This window comes from Pagrus major, chromosome 12, assembly GCF_040436345.1.
Source record: "Pagrus major chromosome 12, Pma_NU_1.0".
Taxonomy (NCBI): Eukaryota; Metazoa; Chordata; class Actinopteri; order Spariformes; family Sparidae; genus Pagrus; species Pagrus major.
The window spans coordinates 19118757-19144587 of record NC_133226.1 but is presented as its reverse complement, the minus strand read 5'-3'; the positions used below and the strand labels follow the sequence as shown (position 1 = coordinate 19144587).

Below are 25831 nucleotides of genomic sequence, written 5' to 3'. Positions count from 1 at the left end.
CAGTCGAGAATAAATATTACCCGATGAGATGTTTGCTCAAAATGAGACATGCTGTATTTACCACTTGTTGCCTTTGCTGCACAGATGGCACACAAACAAGCATTGCCTACAGTATATTTTAATAAAATGAGACTGTCACTCATTGTGTTCACAGTAACGAGAGTCTATTCAAATATCAATGCTTTTTGAAAAATTGGATGCTCCTTCGCATCAGATGCACTCTATTTTCAAACTGAGGTGCAGGTGTTGAGCTGTGAACCGCTAACTTTGCACTCTTTAAATCAGTGTTTTAGATCCTATTTCCTTATCTACTTTAACATGCCCTTATCACCTTCCTGTTGGCACGTCCTCCTCAGGAGAGGTCCCTGCTGCAAAATCAAGTGCTGCTTCATCTCAGTGATAACTAAAATGTTTATGATGCTGACTTTTGTTGGCGAAAAGAACAAGAAACTAACAATGTAGATCTAAGAGAATATTAGCTCATTTATTTGTGTCATTTTGACACAATGTAATGCCAACAGGTAATCAAAGAGAACATCTTCTAATTAATCACTGTATTGATAGTCCCCAGGAATTTTTACTTTTCTCAAAGAATCTTTGATCCGCGTGGAACAAAAGAATATTCTGTCAGCTGCAAATTCAGACATATTTTTTACTTTTCTTATCCAAACTGAGATGGTACCCTTGTGTCATATCTCCTTGTTAATTAGTTTGTTATTTTAATTAGTTTGTTCCGTATTTATACAGGAACTCTCATCGAGATCAAAATCCCTTTTGCAAGAAAGACCTGAGAATAAATTGTACAAAATGCACACCAATAATTAAAAGTTTAATTATCAAGTATTATCTAAATTGTTATTTTTCATTATTTTATTTTCTTGTATAATAATGCTGCCATTTTTTTGCGTATTGTACAAAATTAGCAAGGAGATAGGACACTCATCTTTATTTGTATTCTGAAATATTAGGAGTTGCAACTTGGGAAATGTGTTAAAACGTTTTATATCGTGTGGCAGACTGAATATTCTTGAAGGATTCTTAAAATACCCTCAACAATGTTTTATATGTTAAAGTTCCTTACCAGGGGTTCATCTTTCAGAACAATGGATACTTAGCTCTCTGACTCGAACATAATGAAATTACATGAGAGGCACAACACAAGAGACGAGAGTAAAAATAAAATTTAAAGTGAGGATTAAATTTGCAATCCACAGAATAATGCCTTTTTTCAGTTTGAACTTCTTGTTTGAGTGTCACTAAACAGCTTGTTGTTACTGCCTTCTTTTTAGATATTCAGCAGAGTGAGAGAAGAGAATGGTTCATCACAGAGAAGAGGATCTGATCGGGATCCCCTTCCCAAATCACAGCAGCGATGTCCTCTGCAGTCTCAACGAGCAGCGCCGTGATGGGCTGCTCTGCGATGTCATTCTCATCGTCCGTGACCAGGAATACCGAACCCACCGCTCCGTTCTGGCCGCCTGTAGCCAGTACTTCAAAAAGCTCTTCACAGTTGCCACCACTGATGGCGGGGACCACCATCACGCAGCGGCCATTTATGAAATTGACTTTGTGGCTCCGGAGTCTCTCACAGCCATCCTGGAGTTCGCTTACACTTCAACTCTGACAGTGACGGCGTCCAACGTCAAAGAGATCCTGAATGCAGCTCAGATGCTGGAGATTCCCTGCATCATCAATGTTTGCCTGGAGATCATGGACAGCGGGGGTGGAGGCGGCGGAGGAGGAGGGAGAGCGGAGGAGGGAGAAGAGGACGAAGAGGAAGAGGAAGATGCAGAGGAAGACGAGGAGGAGGAAGAAGAGGAGGAGGACGAAGAGGAGGATGTTAGGTCGAGGAAGGACGAGCAGGAGGAGGACGAGGACAATGTGAGCGAAAGGTCGCTGCAGTCGTCGGAGAGCAGGGGGGTGCAGACGCCGCCGGGGACAGAGGACTCGCCGCCTCCCAGCACCTCCACGTACCACCAGCAGTTTGACCTGTCATCCCAGTCGCAGTCGCCAGACACCATGAGAGGAAAACAGGTAGAGTTCTGTTACTATTCTTGTATTTTCAAGGCAAAAATTAAGACTTTAAATGTCTACTCCCAAGCTCAAAAGAATGATAACATTGTCTTGTGTTGCAGGAGAGTATGGAGAGTCGGGCTTTGAAGGATTTCTCAATCGAGTCTCTCCTCCAGGAGGGGCTGTACCCTCGTATGTCACCACTGGACAGGAGGGCCAACTTCTCCCCTCTCCTCCCAGGCTTCTACCCCTCCATGTGGGCTGCTGAGTTCCCGGCCTTCCCCAAGCAGCTCCTAGACCCAAACCACCACCAGCATCCCCACACAGGAGCCTCACCACAAACCAGGCTCCCCCACGCCTTCCCCGCCTCGGCACCACTTGAGGCCTCCAGGCCACTCGATCTAGCTGTGAAAAGAGAGATCATAAAGGAGGAGATGAAGGAGGAGGTCCCGCTCAGTCTGCTCCAGGGCAACTTCCTGAAAGATTTTGTCAGCTCAGGCCTGGGCAGCACTATGAATTCCGGGTCAGGGCCGTCAGAAAGTCACGCACTGGGTCAGATAAAGGATGAAGGTGACTTCCGATCGTACCTGAGCTTCCTGAGCTCCGCGTCCCACCTGGGGGCGCTGTTCCCTCCCTGGCAGCTGGAGGAGGAGAGGAAGATGAAGCCCAAAGCTTCGCAACAGTGTCCAATCTGCAACAAGGTCATCCAAGGAGCAGGGAAGCTGCCACGACACATGAGGACGCATACGGGAGAGAAACCGTATATGTGCACTATCTGTGAAGTGCGATTCACCAGGTATGTAAAGCAGAACTTCGATTTGATGTTGCCATATAGGTGTTGTTCCTACAATATTACAATTAATGGTGCTCCAGGACCATCATTGTAACTGACCAAACATGTTTTTGTAATGTCATAGTTTCGTGACTCTGTAAAAAGGCCGGTTAACCGCTACTAGCACGTAGTTAACATTGAGAAAGGGTCTATTTTAACCAAAACCATGATCGTTTCCGAAACCTAACCAAGTAGTTTCGTTGTCCAAACCCAACCAAACTCCGACAGAGAACTGAAAAAAACAATTAAGTCTAACAACATAAATGATAACAATATAACAATATGTTCCAAATAGGACATAAATCCCAATCCGCTAGGCGAAAGTCCTGTCCTATTCAACCACCACAACCTGCTCCTTATGCAGACTTTGTCACATTTGGATCAGTTGCAATGATGCCCTGGAGCAACCTTAATAAATGATGTTGAAGGAACAACACCAACATGGTGATATCAGATAAATGTTGTCACATCGTCATTACTTCAGGGTAGAAGTTTCATATTCACATGCCATACACAAATCATCTTGAGACCTTCATGTTCCTTTGCGCTTTGACTACAAAGCACCTGGTTATGTAAAACTGCTGGGTTAGTGGAAAAGTACCCCATGCTCTTTTGACTGAGGTTAATCTGTTTGCACCAATCTGAATATCAAAGAGCTTGAAGTGGAAAGCCCCCTCCGCTGGTTTCTTTGCATTAGTGATATCTCCCTCACCTACATCCTCCTGCTTTGGCATACTTTCCACCTGCATTTTAGAGCAAACCTTTAATGTTGTCAGTGAAGACAAATCATTTTTACTGGCTTTTAAACGTTTACTAGACCAGATGTAAAAGGCAAAAGAATTGCAGTGTAGTAATTCATGGTTAAACCTTTCAGCCCACGACATACTGTCTGAAAACATGTGGTTTTGTTCTTTTCTCAGACAAGACAAACTGAAGATCCACATGAGGAAGCACACAGGTGAGCGCCCCTACATCTGCCTCCACTGCAACTCCAAGTTCGTCCACAACTACGACCTGAAGAACCACCTGCGTATCCACACGGGCGTCCGTCCATACCAGTGCGAGCACTGCTACAAAAGTTTCACACGGTCCGACCACCTACATCGACACATCAAGAGGCAGAGCTGCCGCATCTCCCGCCCTCGGCGAGGAAGAAAACCAGCTGCTTGGCGGTCCACACCCACCAGCAACTTCCTGTGTCCCCCCACTGCTGCCACCAACCGGTTTGAGGAGAACGGGTTAAGCTCCGCATACCAGGGAGTCAAGAATCACGGACTTGGGGAGATGCTCGGCCTCGGCAACAGAGGTCTGGGATTTAAGAGCGGGGACGGTGCGGGCAGGGAGAGCAGGGAGGAACGGCGAGCAGAGGGGAAGCACGTCGCAGAGGAGGAGAAGGCAGCAGCAGGGAGGCAGAGGGGAGTGTTTGCCTTTGCCCTCGCTGGAGAAGAAGTACTTACCCACTCTCCATTTTATGCTTCGACCTCTGACCCCTGGACCATGAGACTGGAGCGTGCTCCACCCATCTCTGAGCCAGCCAAATGAACTGTGGTCGTCAGAAAAAAAAAAGACAAGAAAGGAAGGCTCTTCAAACTCTGTGTCTGTTCTGCTCCTGGAAAGCTAAAGCACCTTTTTAAAAAGTGAAAGAGTGAGACCGATGAACCTTTTGAAGCCTGCTGATGTGGCTGTATAAAACAAACTTTTTTTTTTTTTTTTTGAAAACACAGTCTAACTAAATAATTTCACAGATGTCATGTTGAATAATTGTTTCAGCCCTGTGAATGTTTACAAATACTTTGATAGCATTTAAGAAGAGGCAAACAGTTTGACACTGCTAATGAGGAAAACATATCGGAATGCTGTTATATATATTATTTGCATTATTTATCTACAAGGTTGTCTAAAAGGCTATTACTTAAAAAACTACATAATTCTACAATATCCTCTAAAAACAAGATGAGATAAGGCTTATATACTGGAAAGTATTCATATGCAAGAAAATATAAATGGACACCCAGAGCAGGTCCTGTTTAAATCGTTATGTTGAATTAGTGACTATGATGAATGTAAAAGTAATGATTACATGTACAAAAACAATCAAACTTTTATTGTAGAAAAAGGTTATTATAGATAACATAGGTAGACCGAAATAATTTAAATAAAATTTAAATAAATAAGCCTTCATCCAAACAAATCACAGTGATTTTTATTTTAGACTATTGTGTTTAAGTGTTAAAAAAGGACCAGTGCTTTCAAAAAACAAACCAAAAACCATTTAAAATGGTTTATTACAGCAGGGCCATTGTCTGGCACATGTCCTGCAAGTACGTTTGATTCAAACATGGTTATTTAATGATATTACAAAACAAAGGGAACCCACTTGAAGTCTATTAAATCAGGATGTTTGATAATGTGTTATTATCCTTCCACTGCCTTGTTCTCATTTTAGCTCCTCGTCTGCACTATTGTACATAAACAAAAACTTTTTGGCCATGGTGGTGTTAATTACGGTCCCGTTGCTGATGATGTAAAATAATAAATATATATATTGCTCTTAAAAGACTTTGCGGCATCCATCCAAAGATGTGTACTTTGATATTTCACAGACTTGAATAAGACTTTGTTTTAATGTTTATGAGTATGTGTCTTAAGAGGATGTATATTTCTGACTAATCAACTGCCGCTTCAGCTATACAGTATGCTTGTGTTTTTTTCTGCTGCAGCGAATCAAGAGGGTTTCAGCCCCTTTTTTCATATGATGTTCATCTCTGATTTGTGTATAAAGAAGTTCAAAAATGATTTGAATTGAAATGGGAAAGTATTTTCTTGCTATTTATGCGTATTTAAATGAATGAGCCTTGGCTATATTTTGCAAATCTGTTTTATAAAGACACTAAATGTTGAACTTTGCACTTGTTTGGGAGTATTATTTTCATAAAATCATCAAGTTGCGTGTGTGTGTGCGTGCGTGAGTGTGTGTGCACGCTTGCTTTTGCACTTATCTTTTTTTATCTTCTTCATATCTTTGTGAGGACCAATTTGAGAGTTAGACCTTGATAGTGGCGACATTTTTGGAAGGTGTGGACATTTTGGCCACGCTACCCTTCCTTAAGCCGTCGAGGTGAAGACTTGGTTTTAAGGTTAAGGTTAGGGTTACGGTTGGGGTTAGGTAAGTACTTGCGATGGTTATGGTTAGGAGCAAAAGAATACATTGTCATTGAGGATGAAACTGTTTGCACATGAAGTTTAGACGTGCTACACGGAGCTTTTAACTGGTTATGAAACTGTCTTAATTTAATAGTGATGTATGACCTACATGAGAAAACAAGATCATCAGCGAGAAAATCAGCTCTTTCTGAATAGTTATTAAAGTTATTCGTAATGCCTGTCACCGGGTTTGATTCTAACTCTTCCAGGTTGGATAAGTCATAAATTAAACAGGGCAGTTCGGCACTAAAACAAAGTTTACTTTGTTTTGCGTTGTCCACGGCTGGCTGCCAGAATCAAAGTTCTATATATAAACTATACCATATCTTATTTGGGGTCAATAACCCAATCATATAATAAAAGTAACACCGACACAAGGTCAAAACGACCAATTTTCTTGGTATTAATTGGTGACAAAATAGTTTTCTCCCATTTGGTACTGGGTAAAGTTAACCTAGAACTGAGTCAGTGCTTTATTGAACCAAAATGGGTAAATTTTTGTGGACGTGAATTTCACGTCATTATTTTATTATTTTTCATAAATGTCTGGAATTAAAACTATGCCTCTTCTGCAAAGTGATTCCGTTGTGAATTAACTGGTAAGAAATTTTCTGTATTTTCTTGAGACATAGTTGGTCATAGGTCACATCAATCTGAGCGTCATTAAAATGAATTTATTTATTTAATGTTTATTTTTATAGGGACAAGCACATAGCATAGAACAGTAGCACATACCACAGCATTTTTACAAGCTAGTTTGCAAATGGGTGTTTAAAATCAACAAAACTCACAAGAGAATAACAAACCAGCACAAAACAGACACAATTACACAATAAAATTACAACAAGCACCAGATTCATTCATGACTACATGACTGATCCCTCTTTCCAAAGTAAGTTTAAAATGAAAAAATCCATTTTGATCTGTGGGTCAGAAGTTCCACATATTAATCCCCTGGTTATATTGCCGTATATGGATGAGTTTAATATTAGAAAATGAGGTTAAATTAACATATTGAGAATATTAAGAACATGGCAGTAACAGAGTCTTATTGTCTTCCAGTTTTAATTTTTAATTCGATGATTATTTATCATTTGAAGAGGTTTAAATGTCTATTTTACCATAATAGAAGGAATAAAATTAGCTGCATACAGTAAATCAAGAGTAGGTTTGTTAAAGTGGGTACTCCTTACTATACTTCCTGTCTGAAATGAACCTGTATATCTCCACACACACACACACACACACACACACGCGCGCGCACACGCATGACAAAAGGAGCCAGCTTAGCTGGAGGCTAATATCTAGGTGGCATTTACTGTGATGTTAGGTCCCCGCTGAGGTAAATTACACATTTGCATCATAAAAATACACATTTGTCATCAATAACTAATTAATGAGAATGTAGAAAGAGTGCAGAGGACAGACAGGAAGATAACAGGAAGTTGTGATGGGTGGGACAATTCTGATAAATGTGTCAGAGAATCAAATAAAATACAACCAATAATAATCAAAAATGAACCTTTAAGCAAATGTGCATATTGGAGTATTCCAGCAATATATTTGAACTATGTATGTAGGATTTCAGTGACAAAATGGTCTAAAGAAGACTAATACAATTAAGTTATTCACAATAAAGCTGAAGGATAGAAGAATTAGTGTAAAATATGCTCATCAAATCATGCATCACATACATAATACTCTTTAAATGTGTTTTACAGAGGTGGATTAATGGATCAATAAATAATTCAACTAAACTGATAATCATGCTTCTGAGACTCGTTCAGTCTTGTCTGATTTTACTGACCCTGTGATTACAATGTTTTATTTAAATCACATTTTTATAGTCAGATCATTCAGTGGTGCAGGTGTGTTATTAACTGAGAGTTTGTCTTTCAATTGCACCACAAATCAAGTTGAAAAAGCTTTTGTCCTCTCAGCATTTGGTTACAACACTCAGCTTGTTTCTCACAAAAGCCTTTTCATGACTTAAAAGTGCTAATTTCATTGGCTGTGCTTCAGTACTCGTCTGTATCTCTGCACTGACCTCTAGTGGAAAATATATGGTACTGGAATAAATCCTCCCTATGTTTCCTAATATTAAAATAACTTCCACGATTATATATTTGTCTGGCATTGAATAACTTGAATGAATGAATGAGACTGATGTTGACCCAAATACATGTGAGAATGCAAGAGTAGACAAATAAAAACAACTGTTCATGACTCTTTAACTGTTTTAAATGACTTTCCCCCCCAGTGCCTCATTAAAGGAACAAAATCTCATTGGCTGTTTGAGACGTGTCTTCCATCTTGTTACGGCTCTATCCCTCTGGAGGGCGCTAAAGATTTAAATTTCACTCCTGCAGAATGGCAAGTCAAACATTAATTTGATTTTGGACCCTCAAAGTGCAATACAGTGGAAGTTTCTTCAAAGATGTAGAAAAATGTTTAAATAGTGTCAAAAAAATATGACTTTCAGCTTCGTTCTGTCCTTTTTTAAAAATATTCTGGTAAAGTAATAGAAGGAAGAAGGAGACATAAAAGAAAGAGAGTGAGGTCAAAGCTTTTTCAGGACACACTTTCACCACAAACCACATCCTTTCATGTGGGGTAGAGACGGTCTGCAGCAGCTGCTTCCTGATGGTTTCATTTATTTCTTTGCACAAGGTTTATTGATGTTAAGAATGGTTGTGATAAACTGTGCACCTCCAGTCATGGACTACGCAGTGACTCACTCAAATGTTAGGGGAAGTAGAAGCTTACATTTGAAATGAGATTAAACTCTTGCAGCAGAGTTTAATTCTGCGATAAGTTGTTAGGCTGTTTAGTTTTTAAGTATTAGTAAACTGGGCTGAAGGCATAAGATCGGATGGAACAATTTGAAAGCGACTTTAAGCAATTTGATCTGATTTAACCAAGTGACCTTTCACTTAAACGTGAACTGTAAATGCTTCAATAAACTACCTACAGGAAAACAAATTCAAAAGCACTGATTTGTGGTTCAGGTGGGCATGAGATGCTCAACAGATAGCTTAGGTAAATATTTTCAGTAGGGGGGGCTGCACCGGATACATGCGTACATCTATTAATATTTCTAATAAGATGTGGTACAAAAGGAATGATATTTGGCGCAAATGTACTCTTACCTGTATTGAAGGTTTAGATGATGACACTGATATTGAACCTGTTTGTTGGATGTGTGGAGCAATTGTAGTGTTTTTGTTTTGTTTTGTTTTATTTTATTTTTGGCTTGGCCTTTATTGTTTTGTTTTGTTCTCGTCAAGCCTGTGGTTGTTTGTCTTGTCTTGTATGTATTGAAAAATCTAAATAAAATCATAAAAAAATTAAGATTTGGTACATTTTCAACAGTTAAATAAAAAACATGGAGATGATATTACAGCAGAATGAATTATGTTATCTGTGTAATCGAGGACATTTCAACCTGCGACAAGCTCAGCTGATGCAGACTTGATCAAAGCTTTGATTATAACTCAAAATTGACATGAAAGGGCTGATTACTGTACCACTTTGGTGTTTTATTCACCATGTTATTAACGATGTGTCATTTTACAGATACAATATCCACCCTGTCTGTCCTTGCTGCTCTGTGTAAGAGGACAAAGACATTGGACAATATAAGAAAACACTGCATATAAAGGATAAAAACAACAAAGCAGTATAAAAACCAGTGAAACGCCCCTGTGGATGTATAGATAACACGCAGTCCAAGTTCTTACATTGAACACCTTCCTTTTAGCCTCTGCTTTAGATCCTTTTTGGACTATTAAAGTGAAGAAATATCCTATTTTCTGTGCCATTAATTTGGTATGACCAGATGACTTCTGTTTAGGCATTTCTCAGTAAGGAAAACACAGATGTTACCAATAACATAAACAATAGCTTCATTCTATTCAAGTGTCCCAGTAAGTCATGACAGTGAGCCAGCATGTACAATACCAGGACCCTGAAACTGAGGGAGCTAAATGTATTTAGTGATCATCATTTTATTATTTACACATTTGCTTTTCCTGCTGTGTGATGTGTAAAAATGTCTTATCAAAAACACATATGAACAGAAAAATATTAAGATAACAACTGAAGCAAAGTCAGGCCTTATTTATCTAGTCTCTACACCTCACTGTGATTAAAAAATAATTGAAAAATGTCTCTCTATGAATTGTGTCTGGTGGTCTTAGTCATGTGTAACCGAAGTGTGAGTCAAGCACAGACAGTTAGCTTTGGAAAGGTTTACACCCTCAAGACAAAGTATAAAACGTGTGTCTGTGTGTACATGACTTCCTCAATCCCAACCCTCCTGAGGTGTGACTTCCTGACCCATTAACCTGCAGTCCTTTCTGGGTTCCTCTCTCTGTTATTACTTAGTCACCACCCTGACAATCCTCTAAGGCCGGTGTTGGTACACACAGCGGCTCGACTGTGTCTTGTTGTGTGTGTGTGTGTTATGCTTGCATGCACAAAGCATTTCTAATGGGACATCCTCTGAGGAAGTTGTGTGACAATGCAGCTACACAATGCAGCTACAAGTTAGACCACAGGGACTGTTGAAGGTAACACGGTCTGATGTTCTCTGTGGGGTTTCTGCGGGGGCCAACGAGGAAACACCTTCAAAACAAAGGACCTTGAAAAAGCAACAGTTTGGCCTGTGACTAGATCTCAAACACAAGCAACAATACATATGACATAATCACAAAGCAGCTCGCTGACATCCACTTCGGTTGCTCCAAACACTTCAGTGTTGATGATCTAATAATTATTATATTAAAAAAGTTATTTGTAATGAACTGTACAGTGGTTATACAGTATAAAAATAGGTCATGGATTCCCTTGGGAGCACAGAGAAGTGTACACTGACTTCATTTCAAACTAGGGGTCGATTGATATGGCTTTTTCAGGGCCGCTACTGACGCAGATTATTAGAAATCAAGGAGACTGAAAACCGATATTTGAGACTGAGAACTACTGAGTTCAGTGAGCGGTTGACCTGAATTAAAATACATAAACACACACCCTGGGTGCGCACCGTTGCTTGCTAGCTTATGGCTAATGTACAGCAAAGTAATCTGGATTTTTTTGGGAGGCGAATTAATACTCGAGCGTGTAACGACAATAAACACGAATGATCCTGTGGTCAAACTGGTGAATACACCATTAAACAAAAAAATAAATCTATCTGATGTGAATCAGGCACAAGTGCTCACAGACAAGGTAATGTTTTAAAGTTTTATTAACGTTGCGCCCACCAAATGAAACACATTGTTACTTTGACTAAAATAAACTGTTCAGAAGGTTATATAAAAGGTCGGTCATAGATTTATATGATTAAATTCGTGCTCTTTCAAAGATAGTGTATTGAAGGGCTGACTAAACAGCTCAGTTATCTATTTTTTTAATATTTTTCAAAAACAAAATGAACAACAACAAAAAGCATCAGTATCTGCAATCATATTGGCTAATGACCAAATTATTATTTTAAACATAAGTATTGGCCCAGAATTTCAGAAGTGGTGCATCCATAGAGTATTAACCCATTTTGACACCGCACAGGTAGTATTCATAGAGGTTAGTTTTGACTGGTCAAAAACAAGCCATAACTTCGTTTTCACATATTTAATAACTATTAAAAACACTGACAGGAAAGAGAAGAAGCTTAATTGTTCAATAACTGTTATGAAATAAAATTAAATGGATATGTTTTAGATTATTGTTAGAATTGACTACATCAGCAGTTGTCTGCAAGTGTAAATGAAATACCCTCTTGCAACAGAGAGCAGTAACATGTCAAGTTCTCACAAATGAATTCTGTTTAAACTTCCTGTCTCTTGTGGCTTTTTGACTTCACAGTACCATCCTACGCTATATTAATAGACATTACAGATTACTTGTGTTCTGTGTAAGGCCTTCCCTCACTTAACATATCAAAAACATTATGAGAATCTCACTTCAGGAACAGCATTTTCCTCAGCTGCAGACAGCCACCATCTGAGTCTTTCTTTGGTCGGCACCAGACAATCACGCTGACTCTGAGACAATCCTTCTACAGTTGCCAGTGTCCGAATGAACTAAAGTGTGTGTGTGTGTGTGTGTGTGTGTGTGTGTGTGTGTGTGTGTGTGTGTGTGTGTGTGTGTGTGTGTGTGTGTGTGTGTGTGTGTTTGCTCATGCTCTCAGAGGGCCAGGGTCAGCAAGGCACCAGCCATAGAGCCTCTAATGAAATATGTATACAGTTTAGGAGAATACACAGCTGGAAGGTTTAACTACACAAATCATTTTCACCTGTAAAGTCAAATCCCCATTAAACTCAGGACGTCAACTACAATATGTAGACATCTACAAAAAAATATCACAATGAAGTGCATGTGTCCACAAGGACTGAGTCTGCTTTTATTGTATATTAACATCTATTTTTAACAATGAAGTGATGGAGTAACAATAAGTGACCATACTGTGTGAGGTATTGTACTGTATATCAAGGCTAAAATGGCATTTATAGAAGAGAACATTTTAAACCTCCCTCTGATCTACCTCTTCCTGGAAACAACACACACTCACAAACCACTGAAAGCAAACTGAAGACCTCCGAGAAACACCTGACTGTCAGTTAAGAGGGTTTATTGTGGTCTAAATACGTGTTCACAAGGCCTCTCCTTGCGTCAGAACATGCAAGCTGCACTAACATACTCTCACTTGTTTTCCAACCTATTGGCCTGCAGCTAACACTTACAATAACACAGATTTCTATTTGAAATATACGTCTGCATGTAATGAGCTGAGCTAAAACATAAGCAATAACTACTTTTTTATGAACTTTTCATTTTTTTTAAGAAATAGCAGTTAGGTTCCCTTAAAAGCATTTGATAATTGTGCTGTAATGTGGACTCTTGTGGTACATAGTCAATGTGTTACTAATGTCACAAATAACTTTACACAGCTGGGTCGATGCACTGTTGAAAAAAGCTAAACTTGAAAAAGTAATTTCCACAAATAGGCTCTCCAGATTAGTATAGTCTCACATAGCTAGACCATTGTCTTAGGCTGTGCAAAGCCCAGGAACAAAACAAAAGAAAAGGTAGCAACTGCTAGCTTGTTTCGGCTGGTACTGTTAGAGACCAGGTTAGTGTTCGGGTAACTTGCCATTTCCAGCGTGTGGGTTGCTTGCTCCGAGTTTGATGTTGTTGTTTCTTGTAAATTGGTATTTTTGAAAAGGTAGCACGCAGATAGAAGGAAGGAATACTACCTGAAATATGGCAACCAACGACTAGCTTATGCCGATAGCCTGCATTTGTTGAGTCAGACTAATATATGTATAACTCAGTGTGGTTGCCCTTCTTAGCAGCTTCGACAACAACAACATGGAATAGTTACTAAGTGCTGTACTTTAGTAAAACATCCAGCTAAACTAATGCACATCTATCCACTAACTACAGTAAGGCAGCTCACTGGTTGTTTGTATGAGAGACAAACTACTGATGTTCTGTCTTATTTACCTTTGTCAATAAAGAAGAGGAGAAAGTGCCACTTTTCTCATAACAAAATAAATAAAAAATTGCAACTTTCTATCCGTAATTATGACTTTTTATCTCATAATTCTGATGTACCGTAAGAATATATATACTTTTTATCAAGGCTAAGCAAATTTTCATCATTTTTTTCTTTAACTGGCAGAAATGAGCTTCCATACACCTGCTTCACTGATGTACAAAAGTAAAAAAAGCCTTAATTATGTATGTATGTAATTCTTTTGTACACTTTGTGCCAACTTTGTGCATCAGGAGCTTTGTGCTTTGTTTCAGATCTTTGTCACATCCATGAAGCGCTTTCCTGTAAAAAGGCTTTCATCTGTCAGGAGCAACTTTAGAGCTCAACTCACTGCTCAACTCAGCTGCTGTAAAATCGGCGGATATGTGAGGTCATATACTGGCATGAATGCTGTGCATCCATCACCTGGCTACACAGGAGTTCGTAGTAGAGCCTAATGTGCACCTACATTTAATCATGCATGCTATAATGGTTTCCTGTACACTTACTATGCATCATGGTAATTTCCTAGAGAGCAGTTTTATTGATTTTGAACAACAGGAAGCAAGAAAGAGGCAACGAAGAGTCAGCCCTTTGATTTCAAATGAAACACATGTTTCATTCTGAGTTTAACTGCATCCCTGTGAGACATGAACAAAGACTGAAAAATGAAAATAAAAAAGTTGCGTAATATTTGTACAGCAACACCTACCGTGCTGTTACAACACCGCTGTGTCCAGTGGATGTAAATGGAAATACGGCACATTGATCCAACAGAACATCTACTTTAGATAATCTTATTATATAAAACTAATGGTGCCTGACTTGTGCAGATAAGCAACATGAACAAGTTAATGGAGGCTTCGGATGGTATATTTTAGACATAACTGCATTTAAATATGCTCTTACGGTTATGAAATGAATGAAAAATGAACAGCAGTGATGACATAACATTGATTTGCGATGCATTTAAAGCTAAGTAAACAATTTCATGTGGCTCCCACCTGCAGCATGAGAGCTAAACTCTTTAAATATTGGTCTTGGTTGGTTTCATAAGTAGTTAATGATTCATAATCTTTTGTTATCTATAATAAGGGACTGCTTAAAGGTTTTATTTTAGTTTATGTTTACTGGTTTTGAGCACAGTTTTTGAAGCTATTTTGTGGTGATGACACCCACAGACAACATTAGCTTTTTAGTGGGTCAAAATAACAATAGAGTTTTTCTGTGTCAGCAGAGACTGCAGAGGAGTTGAGTTGAAAGTGCAGGTGTAGGTTTACCACCTACTGCCACCAATTTAGATTACTGGCTGCTTAAATCACTGCCAAAACTATAATAAACAGAACCCAGGTTTAAAACAATTGCATTTTTTTTTACATTTTGTTATTATACTCAGTGCTTTATCTATTTCTGTATTATAAATCAGATTATGTTTGGTTTGAGCGACGCAATAAGGAAAAGGATGAGAAGAGTTGTCGGGAATAAGACCAAAGTGAAAGATCAATAAATATAATGCAAGTAAGAACTTAATATTTGAGGTTTTATATGAACACAGACTCCAGACTCCTCTCTATGTTGACGACAATGGAATAGCCATCCACTGAGCAGTAACGGGGAATGACCAATGACTGCTGGACATCGATACAACAAGCTCTCAGTACTGTAGACCTAATGGGACTGAGAGAGAAAAGCCTTGCCTGACCTCGTGATAAATGGACTATCGCTGTAGACTCACATTAACTGTCTGGAAGGCCGATGCACTTGCACTCAACAAAAAGGAAAGAAAATGGCTCGCTACCTGGCGCAGATGCAGCGTAGTAGCCTGGATTGACAACTTAAATATAAGCCAAAATATAGTCTCAACATAAGGTCAAGACAAGACGGTGTTAGATAAAAACCCGGAGCTGCATTTACAATATGAAGCACTGATAAGAAAATGGGTTTTAAAGTCTGACACTCAAGGGACTAACCACACTTCCCCTTTTTGTACAATACATAGAAAGCTTAAGCATGTCGCATGTCGCACTTCAGTCTCTCTGAGAACTGATCATTTCCCTGAAGGCTCTATTAACTCAAGATAATAATAGGATTTTGATACAAGGGGGATTTTCAACACAGATGAAAAAGAGATGAAAAAAAAACAAAGTGGCATTTGAACACACACTGCCCACAAAGATCAGACTGTAAAACGAGGCAGTGTTGTCTACCGTTTATCTGTAATGTGATAAAGTTTATGACAAGAAGGACGCCATTTTGTGTCCTGCTTTGATACGCAGGCTTGTGCATCTGTCAAACTGGGCAGTACTGATTAAACATGAATCAATACTTTGTTACTAAATAGAAGAGCTCGACTGATACTGGATTTTTGGGGCTGATGCTGATTCCATTTTTTCCGATGATCCCTCGAATGTGGTTTTCAAAAACTTGCGACAAAGACAGGTAATAGAGGCAGGATATGGCAGAAAATCGTGTTCATATGGGAACATATACTGTACGCCAATGACAATATATCTGTGATAGGCCAATATCAGCCAATAATGTCTGCCGAACGATATATCGGCCGATTTCTCACCTCAAATGTCTTCAGAAAGAAGACTTTAGTGTAATGTTTAGCTGTAAAAAAAACCCAAAAAGTATGTTTCTTACCTGGCTGCCATGTTGAAAAGGCACACAGGGATGAGAAGAGAGGGACTCACATGCACTTACATGCACGATCACATGCACTAACATGCACACACGGCCAGCTCAGCTGCCTAAACAGAGAACAGAAAAGCTCAGTTTACACACTGAGGGAATGTGACTTCATTCTCTCCGAGCACTACAGCAAAAAAATTTACCACTTTCAAACAAGTCATACATAAACAAGTTAAACTGTTTATATAGGTTTTAAGTTTTAACTAAAGGCTTCAGTAATGATTAACAAAACATAAACACGTAACATTTGCACGTACGTACGTGGAGGTGAGGAGAATATAATGTGTGCTCACATGCAGCAGTAACCTTGTCTTGAACCATGCAATTATCACGGAAATTCTCAAAATGAGTCAGCTACAGAAAAACTGTGGCTTCAGGGTTATTTTCCCTGTTCGGTGTTAAGTGATTTCAGTCCATTAAAGTTAAGCTTGTATTATAACGACAGCCAGTTTGACACTAGATAGTCCATTGAGGAGCAACTGAAGGACCCATTGGCAGCACCTCAATAAAACAATCCGATTAATCTCTCAGCTGGAAGCGAGTGAAACGGAAAATTAAAAGCGCGGCACTTAATGGGTGAAAGAAGTTAAGGTAAGAGTGCTAAATATCCCTGCAGAGAAAGGAAGTGACAGAACTAAAAGACCTATTTCTGTTTGTGTGGGCCTCTAAAGTTGGCAGATCCCAGACTAAACTGTGCCACGGCTGAAATTATGCCTCAGCAACGACTGCCGAGGCCTCGTTCTGTTAAGTTGCATGCGAGAGACCGCCGTGCCTCGAAATACTGCCGCCACAGAAGCCACAGGGCAGGAGGGGGACTGTCCGCCTCAGATTTGTAGCCCAGACTCACGGGGCGTGTTTTATCCTCAAAATGGCGAGGGTGAAATTAAAGGCACGGTTGTCATGTAATTGCACATGGATGTGCCCACTGCCCACGGCTCTGACCCCATCTCCTGCACTCTAATGAAGGGTTGAGAGCTCGAACAGGGCAAACCCCGGCACAGTAATGGCTGTAGTGATGCCGGCCAAATAGATTTTGTAATGTGCTTATGGTACTAAAGCACAGGGCCCTTATCTTTATGCTATCCGGCCATTCTCATTTAACCATTAGTTCTCTGCTTTGAACGAGAGCCTTTTATGTTACCAGTCACATAAACTGCTTTATAATAAATTATGAATGTCCTGAGAATACTTAATATGTGTAGGAATTGTGAGTGTGCACTACTTTTATATTGCATTATGATTAATAATGGATGACCTCATATGTTAATGCCCTGAATCAAGAGTTTAGTTAAATGCTTCAAATGTAAATCTACATACAGGAAACAGATCGAGTACACGTCTCTTTAAATAAAAAAAAAGGTATATTTCTACACAGAATATCTTTACTATCTATTGTATTATTTTTATTTTTCACTGTCAAACAGCCGCAGAGTTTGAATGTAACTAAGTACATTCATACAAAAAAATTAAAGTTCCTTGTAGCGGCTTTAAATCGTGTAATATATAATAATATACCACCGCGGGGGACATTCTGATGCATGACTTTTTAATTTTGTTAAAATTTGCAGAAACTTCTGTAGTTTTACTGAAGCAGAATGTAAACGCAGGTCACTTATTTACTGCAGTTTTACAGTGTGGCATTAACTTAAATTGAGGATGTGAACACTTCTAGCCTCTCACAGTGTCACACATCCTGCATAACTGAACTGTATAAGGTCCACAGTGGAAACTTTCCCTGAGGAATGGTTTTACCAGCTGTGAGGCCAGATACTCTTGAGGGAAGGAAGGTTATATAGTGCAGTACTTTCAAATGAAGGGGTTGAAGGTTTATACTCAAATGATATAGCTTTATAATAGCAGGAAATCACACATATGGTGTATTGATGATATCAGGGGGGGAAATGCAGCTCCTGGTGCTGGAAAATGGCAGCTATAGAGAACTTTAATTACTGTCCCGCTGTCAGAGATGACAGGAAAATTCAGTCTCACTTTAAACCATAGAAGTGGCTGCCAACAAAGTAGTGAGGGTGGTCCTGCAAAAAGTGAAAAACCCTCCACCCATGCTCCTCTTCAGTAGTCTATGAATACACATAGACATAGACTCACTCTAACCACATATTATGGGTTTGTACTTGCTGATGGTTTCATATTTGGCTCAGAGTTTATGTAAATGCAGATGTGCGCCCAACATCACTGCAGTTTGCTGAAAAACCCAAGGATTTTCCAACCATGTTCCCGGTCTGTTAATCCAGCTGCCTTTACGTAGACCCGCTCTGTGATTGGTCCCAGATTTGCTGCGGGTCCAGAGAGTAACTATTTGGCTTTTTTCCCCCTGAGATTTTCCCCCATTGCTCCTGGCACAGTGCGACCTGCAGGAAATGACTGAGAATTGTGACTGTAACAATGCTAATGGACCGACGCCAGACCACAGCTGTTTATTCGACCACACAAAACATTCCTCTGGGTTAATAACCACAGACACTGGAAGAGATCTACTATTTAATGATTTGGTCTGTGACAAAGTACAGTATGTGCTTCGTTTGGGGAAAATTGCAAGCAGCTTACATGTCTGGCAACGTGTAAAGTAAGTTTCTTGCATTTGAGTCATACTCACATCGTGCACAAATCCACAGCACGAAGCTCATGACTTGACTGTTCATGGTGTAATTTCTGGATTTAGTTTGGACATAAAGTTTATTGTTTTAGTCACATTCTGGTCCTTTTGTGTTTAGTCTTAGTCAGGAAAGTCTTCAGATTCCCACTTCACCGCATCGTCATCATCTGTCTTTCTGCCTCCCAGACTCCTTTCTGCCAGCCCTGCCCATCCTTCCTGGATATGAGGTCACAACAGAAGGACTAGAACAAAGGATGGGCTGCAGTCATCTTAACTTAAACGCTTACAGCATGTTATATCCTCACCCTTTCTCTTTTTTGTTCATGTCGAGCAGAAACACACCAGGGAACACCAGCCACTACAGACTCTGGTATTTTGGTAAAGTTAGAGACAAACCTTTTGTTGCATTGTATAAATATACGTAAACTTTGTACATTGCTGTGCACTCAACACAATATAGTCCTCAAAGTTGTTATTCATGATTTTTTTTTATTGTATTTTGTTTCTTACCTACCTAATTTCTTTGTGTAACCTGCCTGCTGAAATACTACAATTTCCTAATGGGATTGATAAACTAGTCAAATATATCTATCTACTGTATCTATTTCACCTGTTTAGTCTAGCCAGCTACAATAATTTAAGCGAACCAGCGATCTTAAATTATTTAGCTAGCTATGTAAAATTAATTTGAGCTTTTTAAGAGTAATTAAACATTAAAGCAAGCCAGTCTGCTTGAATGTATGGACCTTTTGTCTCCCATTTGTGGTAGAAACTCCTCTCTTCAGGTCTAGAAATTTGAAAAAGGCCGCTCCAAGTGTCACCACAGACAGATTATTTACTTTACCCTGATAAACTGATTATTCTGGAGGGTAATAAGATCCATACTCCTGCTTTGAATGATTTAGCCAGCTAGCTTCAATTGATATAGTTGACTATTTCACATTAATTAGGCTACATTCAAGCAAGATTAAATAGCCAGTTACATTAAACTGATATAGCTAGCTTACTATTTTACATCAATTAGCTAGCCTTTACTTTTAAATAATCTAGCTCGCTATCTTATATTGCTTAGCTAGCTATCTAAAAAGAGTGTTAACTGATTTTACATTAATGTGGCTTAACATTCAAGCATGCTAGCAAACAATTTGAGCTATTTTTACATCAGCAAGAAAGTCATCTATCTTAAATTATTTAGCCAGCAAGCTAGCTTCAGTTAAGATAGCTTGGAGCTTCCTTGAAAGCTGGCTAGCTATCTTATATTGTTTAGCCAAATTAAGATTGCTAACTATTTTTTACATTCAAGCAAGCTAGCAATCAAGTTATTACATCAGAAAGCCAGTCAGCCATCTTAAATTAGTGTAGCTAACTTTAGCTCGACATTTAGTAACCAACTTCTGACTTATATAGGGCAAATATGAGGAAATACATTGGTAATATACCTAAATATGATAAGAAATGCTTGAACAAGCTTGTGTATTATTTCCACAAAACGTAAAGTTAACCATGTTACTGAAGGGTATGTGACTTTCCCCCCCTACACACACGTACCTCCTGGCTCTGACATGCTTCACGGATGAACTGACCCCTCCAGCCTGTCCCAGCCTCTCCGGGCTGCGCTCCCTGCCCGGGCTGCAGGAGGGGAGGAGGGGGGAGGTGTGACTTCCAGCCAAACGTCGACAAACTCCGGAGTTTGAGAGAGCAGCGAAAGATGAGGAGCTGCCTCTCTGCCGCCGAGCCAGAGGAGAAGGGATTAAAGTTGGACTTTAAATCAAGGAAACAACCCAGAAAACTACAGCTGAAAGCAATGAAATGTTTGTCTCTCGGCGTGCGTTTCACTTTCAACTGAGCTGCGAGCATCCCCAGGGTGAGTTGTGTTTAAACTTGACTTCAGTCGACACAAGAAGACACAACAACTGTTACTGTTACTGTGAGGTTAAATCTATTGTGTCCAGACGCGATTGTGATTAGAAATAAAGCTAAATTAGCGTCTAAATGACTAGAAGTGATGATTAAATTACAGTGTGTTTGTTTTTTAAATGAGCCCATGATTGTTTGGGCAGTGGTCCAAGAGTCCTGTAAACAAACAAACAAACAAACAAACAGCATCATCATATATCTGAAGGTGTATTTCCTGTAATAATAATGTTGCCTGTGGGTGTTTGTTTGTGTCGAAGCTTATTATTTTAATAGAAAGCTGGATTATTCGGGCCATTGTTGTGTGTCTGCAGCTGAACACGGTGGATCTGCTGACACTGGACTCCTCGCGCTCTCCTGACATCCGGTGTCAGCAGCTGAAGATGATCAACCCTCAGATATACCTCCACTACAACTACACGGGGAAGCTGGACCACCGGCCCAGCATCGGCACCAGCTCCGGCACCGTGGACGCCAAGACCATCGTGTTCCTCGTCATATGCAGCTTCATCGTCCTGGAGAACCTCACCGTGCTGGTGGCCATATGGAGGAACCACCGGTTCCACAACCGCATGTACTACTTCATCGGCAACCTGGCGCTGTGCGACATGCTGGCCGGGGTCGCCTACCTGGTGAACCTGCTCCTGTCTGGAGAGAAGACCCTGCAGCTCTCGCCTGCTCTGTGGTTCGTCAGAGAGGGGAGCATGTTCGTTGCGCTCGGCGCCTCCATCTTCAGTCTCCTGGCTATCGCGATTGAGAGACACCTGACTATGATCAAGATGAGGCCTTACGATGCCAACAAGAACTACAGAGTCTTCCTGCTCATAGGAACCTGCTGGCTGATCGCCATATCTCTTGGAGCTTTGCCTATCCTAGGCTGGAACTGCCTGGAGAACCTCCCCGATTGCTCCACTGTCCTCCCTCTCTACACCAAGAAATATGTAGCTTTCTGCATCATAGTCTTCATGATCTTGCTCTTGGCCATGTCGGTCCTCTACGCTCGCATCTACATCCTGGTGAAGTCCAGCAGCCGGAAGGTGAGCAAGCACAGAAACTCTGAGCACGCCATGTCGCTGCTGCGCACCGTCATCATCGTGGTCGGGGTCTTCATCGCCTGCTGGACGCCCATCTTCGTCCTGCTCCTGCTGGACGTGGCCTGCGAGCAGCGCTGCCCCATCCTCTACAAGGCCGACTGGTTCATCGCCGTGGCCGTGCTCAACTCGGCCATGAACCCGGTCATCTACACTCTGGCCAGCCGGGAGATGAGACGGGCCTTCCTGGGTCTGGTGTGTGTCTGCTGCTACAGGGGTAAGACCTCCGTCAACGGCAGCGGGCACAAGCAGGCCCTGGAGCCCAGCCGCAGCAGGAGCAAGTCGTGGAGCAGCCAGAACAACCCCAACCAGAGCCAGAGGAGCTCCAAGCAGGCGGAGCAGGAGAAGGAGAGGGGGCAGGAGGCGGACACGGCCCCTGGAGAGGTGTCGGTGGTGGCAGGAGGGGCCACGCAGGCCGTCCTTGAGAAGATATAGAAGCAGGAAGTGGAGGGGTGGTCCACATAAACTCATCGAGATGTGACTGATTAAGAATGAAGGATGTGAACTTTTTGGCAGAAGCTGCAGGGCAGCGGTTTCTCTTTAGTGCTTCATATTGCTACGTCTGCATCATCCATTATGTGAGAAGCTTAAAAATGTCCACAGTTGGCATCAGACTGGTTAGTTTACAAGGTTAATGTGCTCAATTACGCAATCAATTTCACTTCTTTTGCCAAGTGCAGGTCATATTTTATCCCCAGCGAGTGACATGAAGCTCCAAGTTTGGTTATTTTTTGCAGAAAATTGCGATTCTGGAGAAAAGATAGCTGATGTTTGAGTTTCATTCCCAGGTCGTGAAGCTGTCCACCAACCCACATCTGACACATCTTACATATTGCACTTTTAACTAAGAAAGCCCTGTTTATTATTATTTGAAGGTGGTTTCTCGCAGGTGCTCTTTAAGGTGCTCTTAACCCTCGTCAGATAAAAAAAACAATTACCTCTGTGGTTCCAGATTGGACCATCTGACACAAATAAGAAGTGAAAAGTCACCTGCAAACGAATTAAAGTGCAATTATAGCTCTGCAAAGTAATGTAATGAAGAATGATTGTAGACAAACATTAGTGTAACTGCAAAAAAAGAAAAATGGAAGTTATTTATTATTCAATGCCGTCCAGTCTGTAATTTCTGTATTTACTCAGTAATACTACAGTATACGGTGCAGTTACTGTAATGAAAACTGCAATATTAATTGTATATGTGATGTAAGAATGACATGCTGGAGAGTCAAACATGTGACCTTTTTTCATTATAGCTCATCAACAGCATCGTGTTCAAACTGCATTAAGTGTTGTAGCTGATGTAGTTCAGTAGTTTTCAGTGATGCTGCGGCTCCATCTGCTGGTTCATAATCATTTCTAATATCCTCAATGCTGAAACGTCAAGCTGCATGTTGAGCAGAGACAGGATCTTGGTAACACTTGATTTAAATCGTCCGTCTGCAGAGTTTAGAGTCTTTGTGACATATTTTTTAACAGATTATCTACCAGTGACAGTAAGATAACTGGTATTTTTTTACATTTTTCAATTTGAATAGAAGTTCCTGTCCTGTTAATGCACAAAGCAAATGCATTATATTATTATAAACCCTCCACATTTGGCTCACTAGTCTTTTTCTTCTTTGTGTTTATTGGCAGATCACAAAGAAACTCGGTGGCTTACTACCACCTGCTGTATCAGTGTACTGAGGATGTGCTTCAGATTATCGTCTCTGTTTAATCACATGGTCTTTATCTGATAATATACATTTTCCCACTATGGAGCCGTTATATACAGTGTTTCTTTTATTAGTGTTGAACACTTGTAGTGTCGTAACAATGGCAAGTTAATCTTATAATTCAAAAAATGTTAAAAATGTTTATACTGGTCAGTGTTGTGAAAAGTTCCCAGTAGTCGTAACTTGAGTAAAAGTAATATATCATGTTAAAATATTACTTTGGTGAGTGGAACCTGAGTAGAAGTGAGTTTTTACATTAACTTAAGTATCAAAAGTAAATTTCTGGCAATAAACACTGTAAGTATAAAAGTACAAGTAAAATAATACATATATTTACATGTATGTATTCACTGTATGCTTTGAGTCAACTGATTACCTTGAATACCTTTTTTTTTTATTTAAAAATGCTCTACTTTGACTCTGGTGCAACATGCAATCTGCAAATTAACTAGTAAAGCTGTAAGATAAATGTAATGAAGCAAAAAGTACATTATTTGTGGAGTGGAAGTGTAAAGTAGCAGAAAAGGGAAATTAATTGCTTTTAACTCGTTATACCAACCACAGGTGGACTGTTGCCTCGTCCGTATAGTTCATCAGCTTTACCCGATTTGTTGATCACTTGCGCAGGCGGACTTTTCAAATGATGTGTTACCAAAAATCTCCTCGATTCTTTTCTCATTTTATATCGAAACGAACTAGTTGCAAGTTTCTTTTTGTCTGTTATCTGATTGTTCCAGATGTGTTTTTGTATCAACTTACTGTAACAAAAAAAAAAGCATGAAGCCGGTCAACTGAAGGAAGAGGAACGTGTATGCAGCATGTGAAATGTGCAGCTATTTAGTATATGATGCAAAAATATTAGCTTTGACACAATAAAGAGTGAACGTGCTGTTTAAGGATGCTTCACCTGGTGTAGTCCTACGTTACTTTGAGGAAAATGAACTTACAAAAAAAGAAAAACTAATATTTTCTTGTTTATTTGTTGTGTATGCAGCCATGCACATAGCTTTGATTTGGTTTGTCGAGGTTTAGAGATGTGAGATCTCTGTAGCCAGCACAATGCAGTTTTTGTTTGTTGAGATCATTCATCATCAACGGCATCATATATATCTTTTTTATATATATAAAACAGCTTCCCTATTATTCTGGATTATCTAAAAATCTCACTTTGAACCCATTTATTGTGAATTTCTCCACCTTTGTGTACAAAAGAGGTCCCTACTAAAACTTTCTGCTGTGTGTTTTATGGATAATCAAGAATAACAACAACAAATCTCAAAATCGAGGCTAAAATAAAGAAAAAGTTTTTTGTTTTTTTTACAATCTGACCCTTAACTGTAAAGAGGAAACTGTCGACCATAAACTGAAACATGTTATTGATTATTACAGCAGGGATAACAAGAGAGATTCTACACATTCACGGTTTTATTGCCAACAGTCATACAGAATAATGATAAACCCAGACAACCAAAAGATTAAATTTGTAAACATCATTTGGACTTCTTTGTTTTTATTTCCTTTTTTTTTTTTTTTTAACTATACCTGTTCCAAAATAGTGAGTTTTCTGTGTGATTCCCTCCGACAAATATTTATATTTAGAATCTGGAAATGATACATTTATAATATATAATAGAGAGGGAGGGAGGGAGGGAGGGAGGGAGACAGATAAGAGAGAGAGAAAACAGTAGTCTCAAGCAGCAACACGCAGCAGGGCAAAACACAACCTCTAGTGAACAGGCATGCCCCATTGAAGATCAGCTATTGCACTTTGAAGAGAGAGAGAACGAGAAATAAAAATACCATTTGTACAAATAAAAGGCACATTTTCATCAACAGAAATCTGGAAAGAAGCCATGTTTCTTTTTGTGTCCCAGCGTGTTTTGGTTTGTTTTAATTTCATTATGCCACACAGCTAATTGTTATCAGAGAGATTCAAGTATGGAGTTGTACCTGCTGTATATGCTTTGTCCAACACTTTTTTTCCCAGGTGGTAACTACAAATTTTGCTCTTCAGAAATAAAGACTAGTCCCAAAAGAATTGAACGTTAGCATAGTGCTTTTTTTTTTAGTTATTTATTTATTTTTTTAGAAATTTAGCGCATTATTCCTTCTCCCAAGATACTCGATGTACGGAAGCCCTGAGGGACAAGTGAGAAAAAAGTCTGATCCTCCTGTGTTTATGACTTAAGAACAGGAGAAAACAAAGGTTTGGCTAAG

General features: G+C 39.8%; 2 protein-coding genes across 2 annotated transcripts; both read left to right on the top strand.

The window, feature by feature from the left end:
• The first annotated feature begins 1314 nt into the window (after positions 1 to 1314).
• Positions 1315 to 4387, top strand: zbtb7c (zinc finger and BTB domain containing 7C). Its single transcript, XM_073477362.1, has 3 exons — positions 1315 to 2034; positions 2136 to 2809; positions 3766 to 4387. Exons 1-3 carry the CDS (start codon positions 1315 to 1317, stop codon positions 4385 to 4387), a joined length of 2016 nt encoding a protein of 671 aa, XP_073333463.1.
• A 16804-nt stretch (positions 4388 to 21191) lies between these two features.
• s1pr3b (sphingosine-1-phosphate receptor 3b) lies at positions 21192 to 22334 on the top strand. Its single transcript, XM_073478425.1, has one exon. The coding sequence runs from the start codon at positions 21192 to 21194 to the stop codon at positions 22332 to 22334; it is 1143 nt and encodes a 380-aa protein (XP_073334526.1).
• The last annotated feature ends 3497 nt before the right edge of the window (positions 22335 to 25831 follow it).

What these genes read in the sequence shown, in the direction of transcription:
- s1pr3b (XM_073478425.1), top strand. Translation starts at nt 21,192, where the DNA reads ATGATCAACCCTCAGATATACCTCCACTACAACTACACGGGGAAGCTG.
- zbtb7c (XM_073477362.1), top strand. Translation starts at nt 1,315, where the DNA reads ATGGTTCATCACAGAGAAGAGGATCTGATCGGGATCCCCTTCCCAAAT. An exon ending in ACACCATGAGAGGAAAACAG is followed by an intron (nt 2,035 to 2,135) that starts GTAGAGTTCTGT and finishes CTTGTGTTGCAG; the next exon opens with GAGAGTATGGAGAGTCGGGC. An exon ending in TGTGAAGTGCGATTCACCAG is followed by an intron (nt 2,810 to 3,765) that starts GTATGTAAAGCA and finishes TTCTTTTCTCAG; the next exon opens with ACAAGACAAACTGAAGATCC.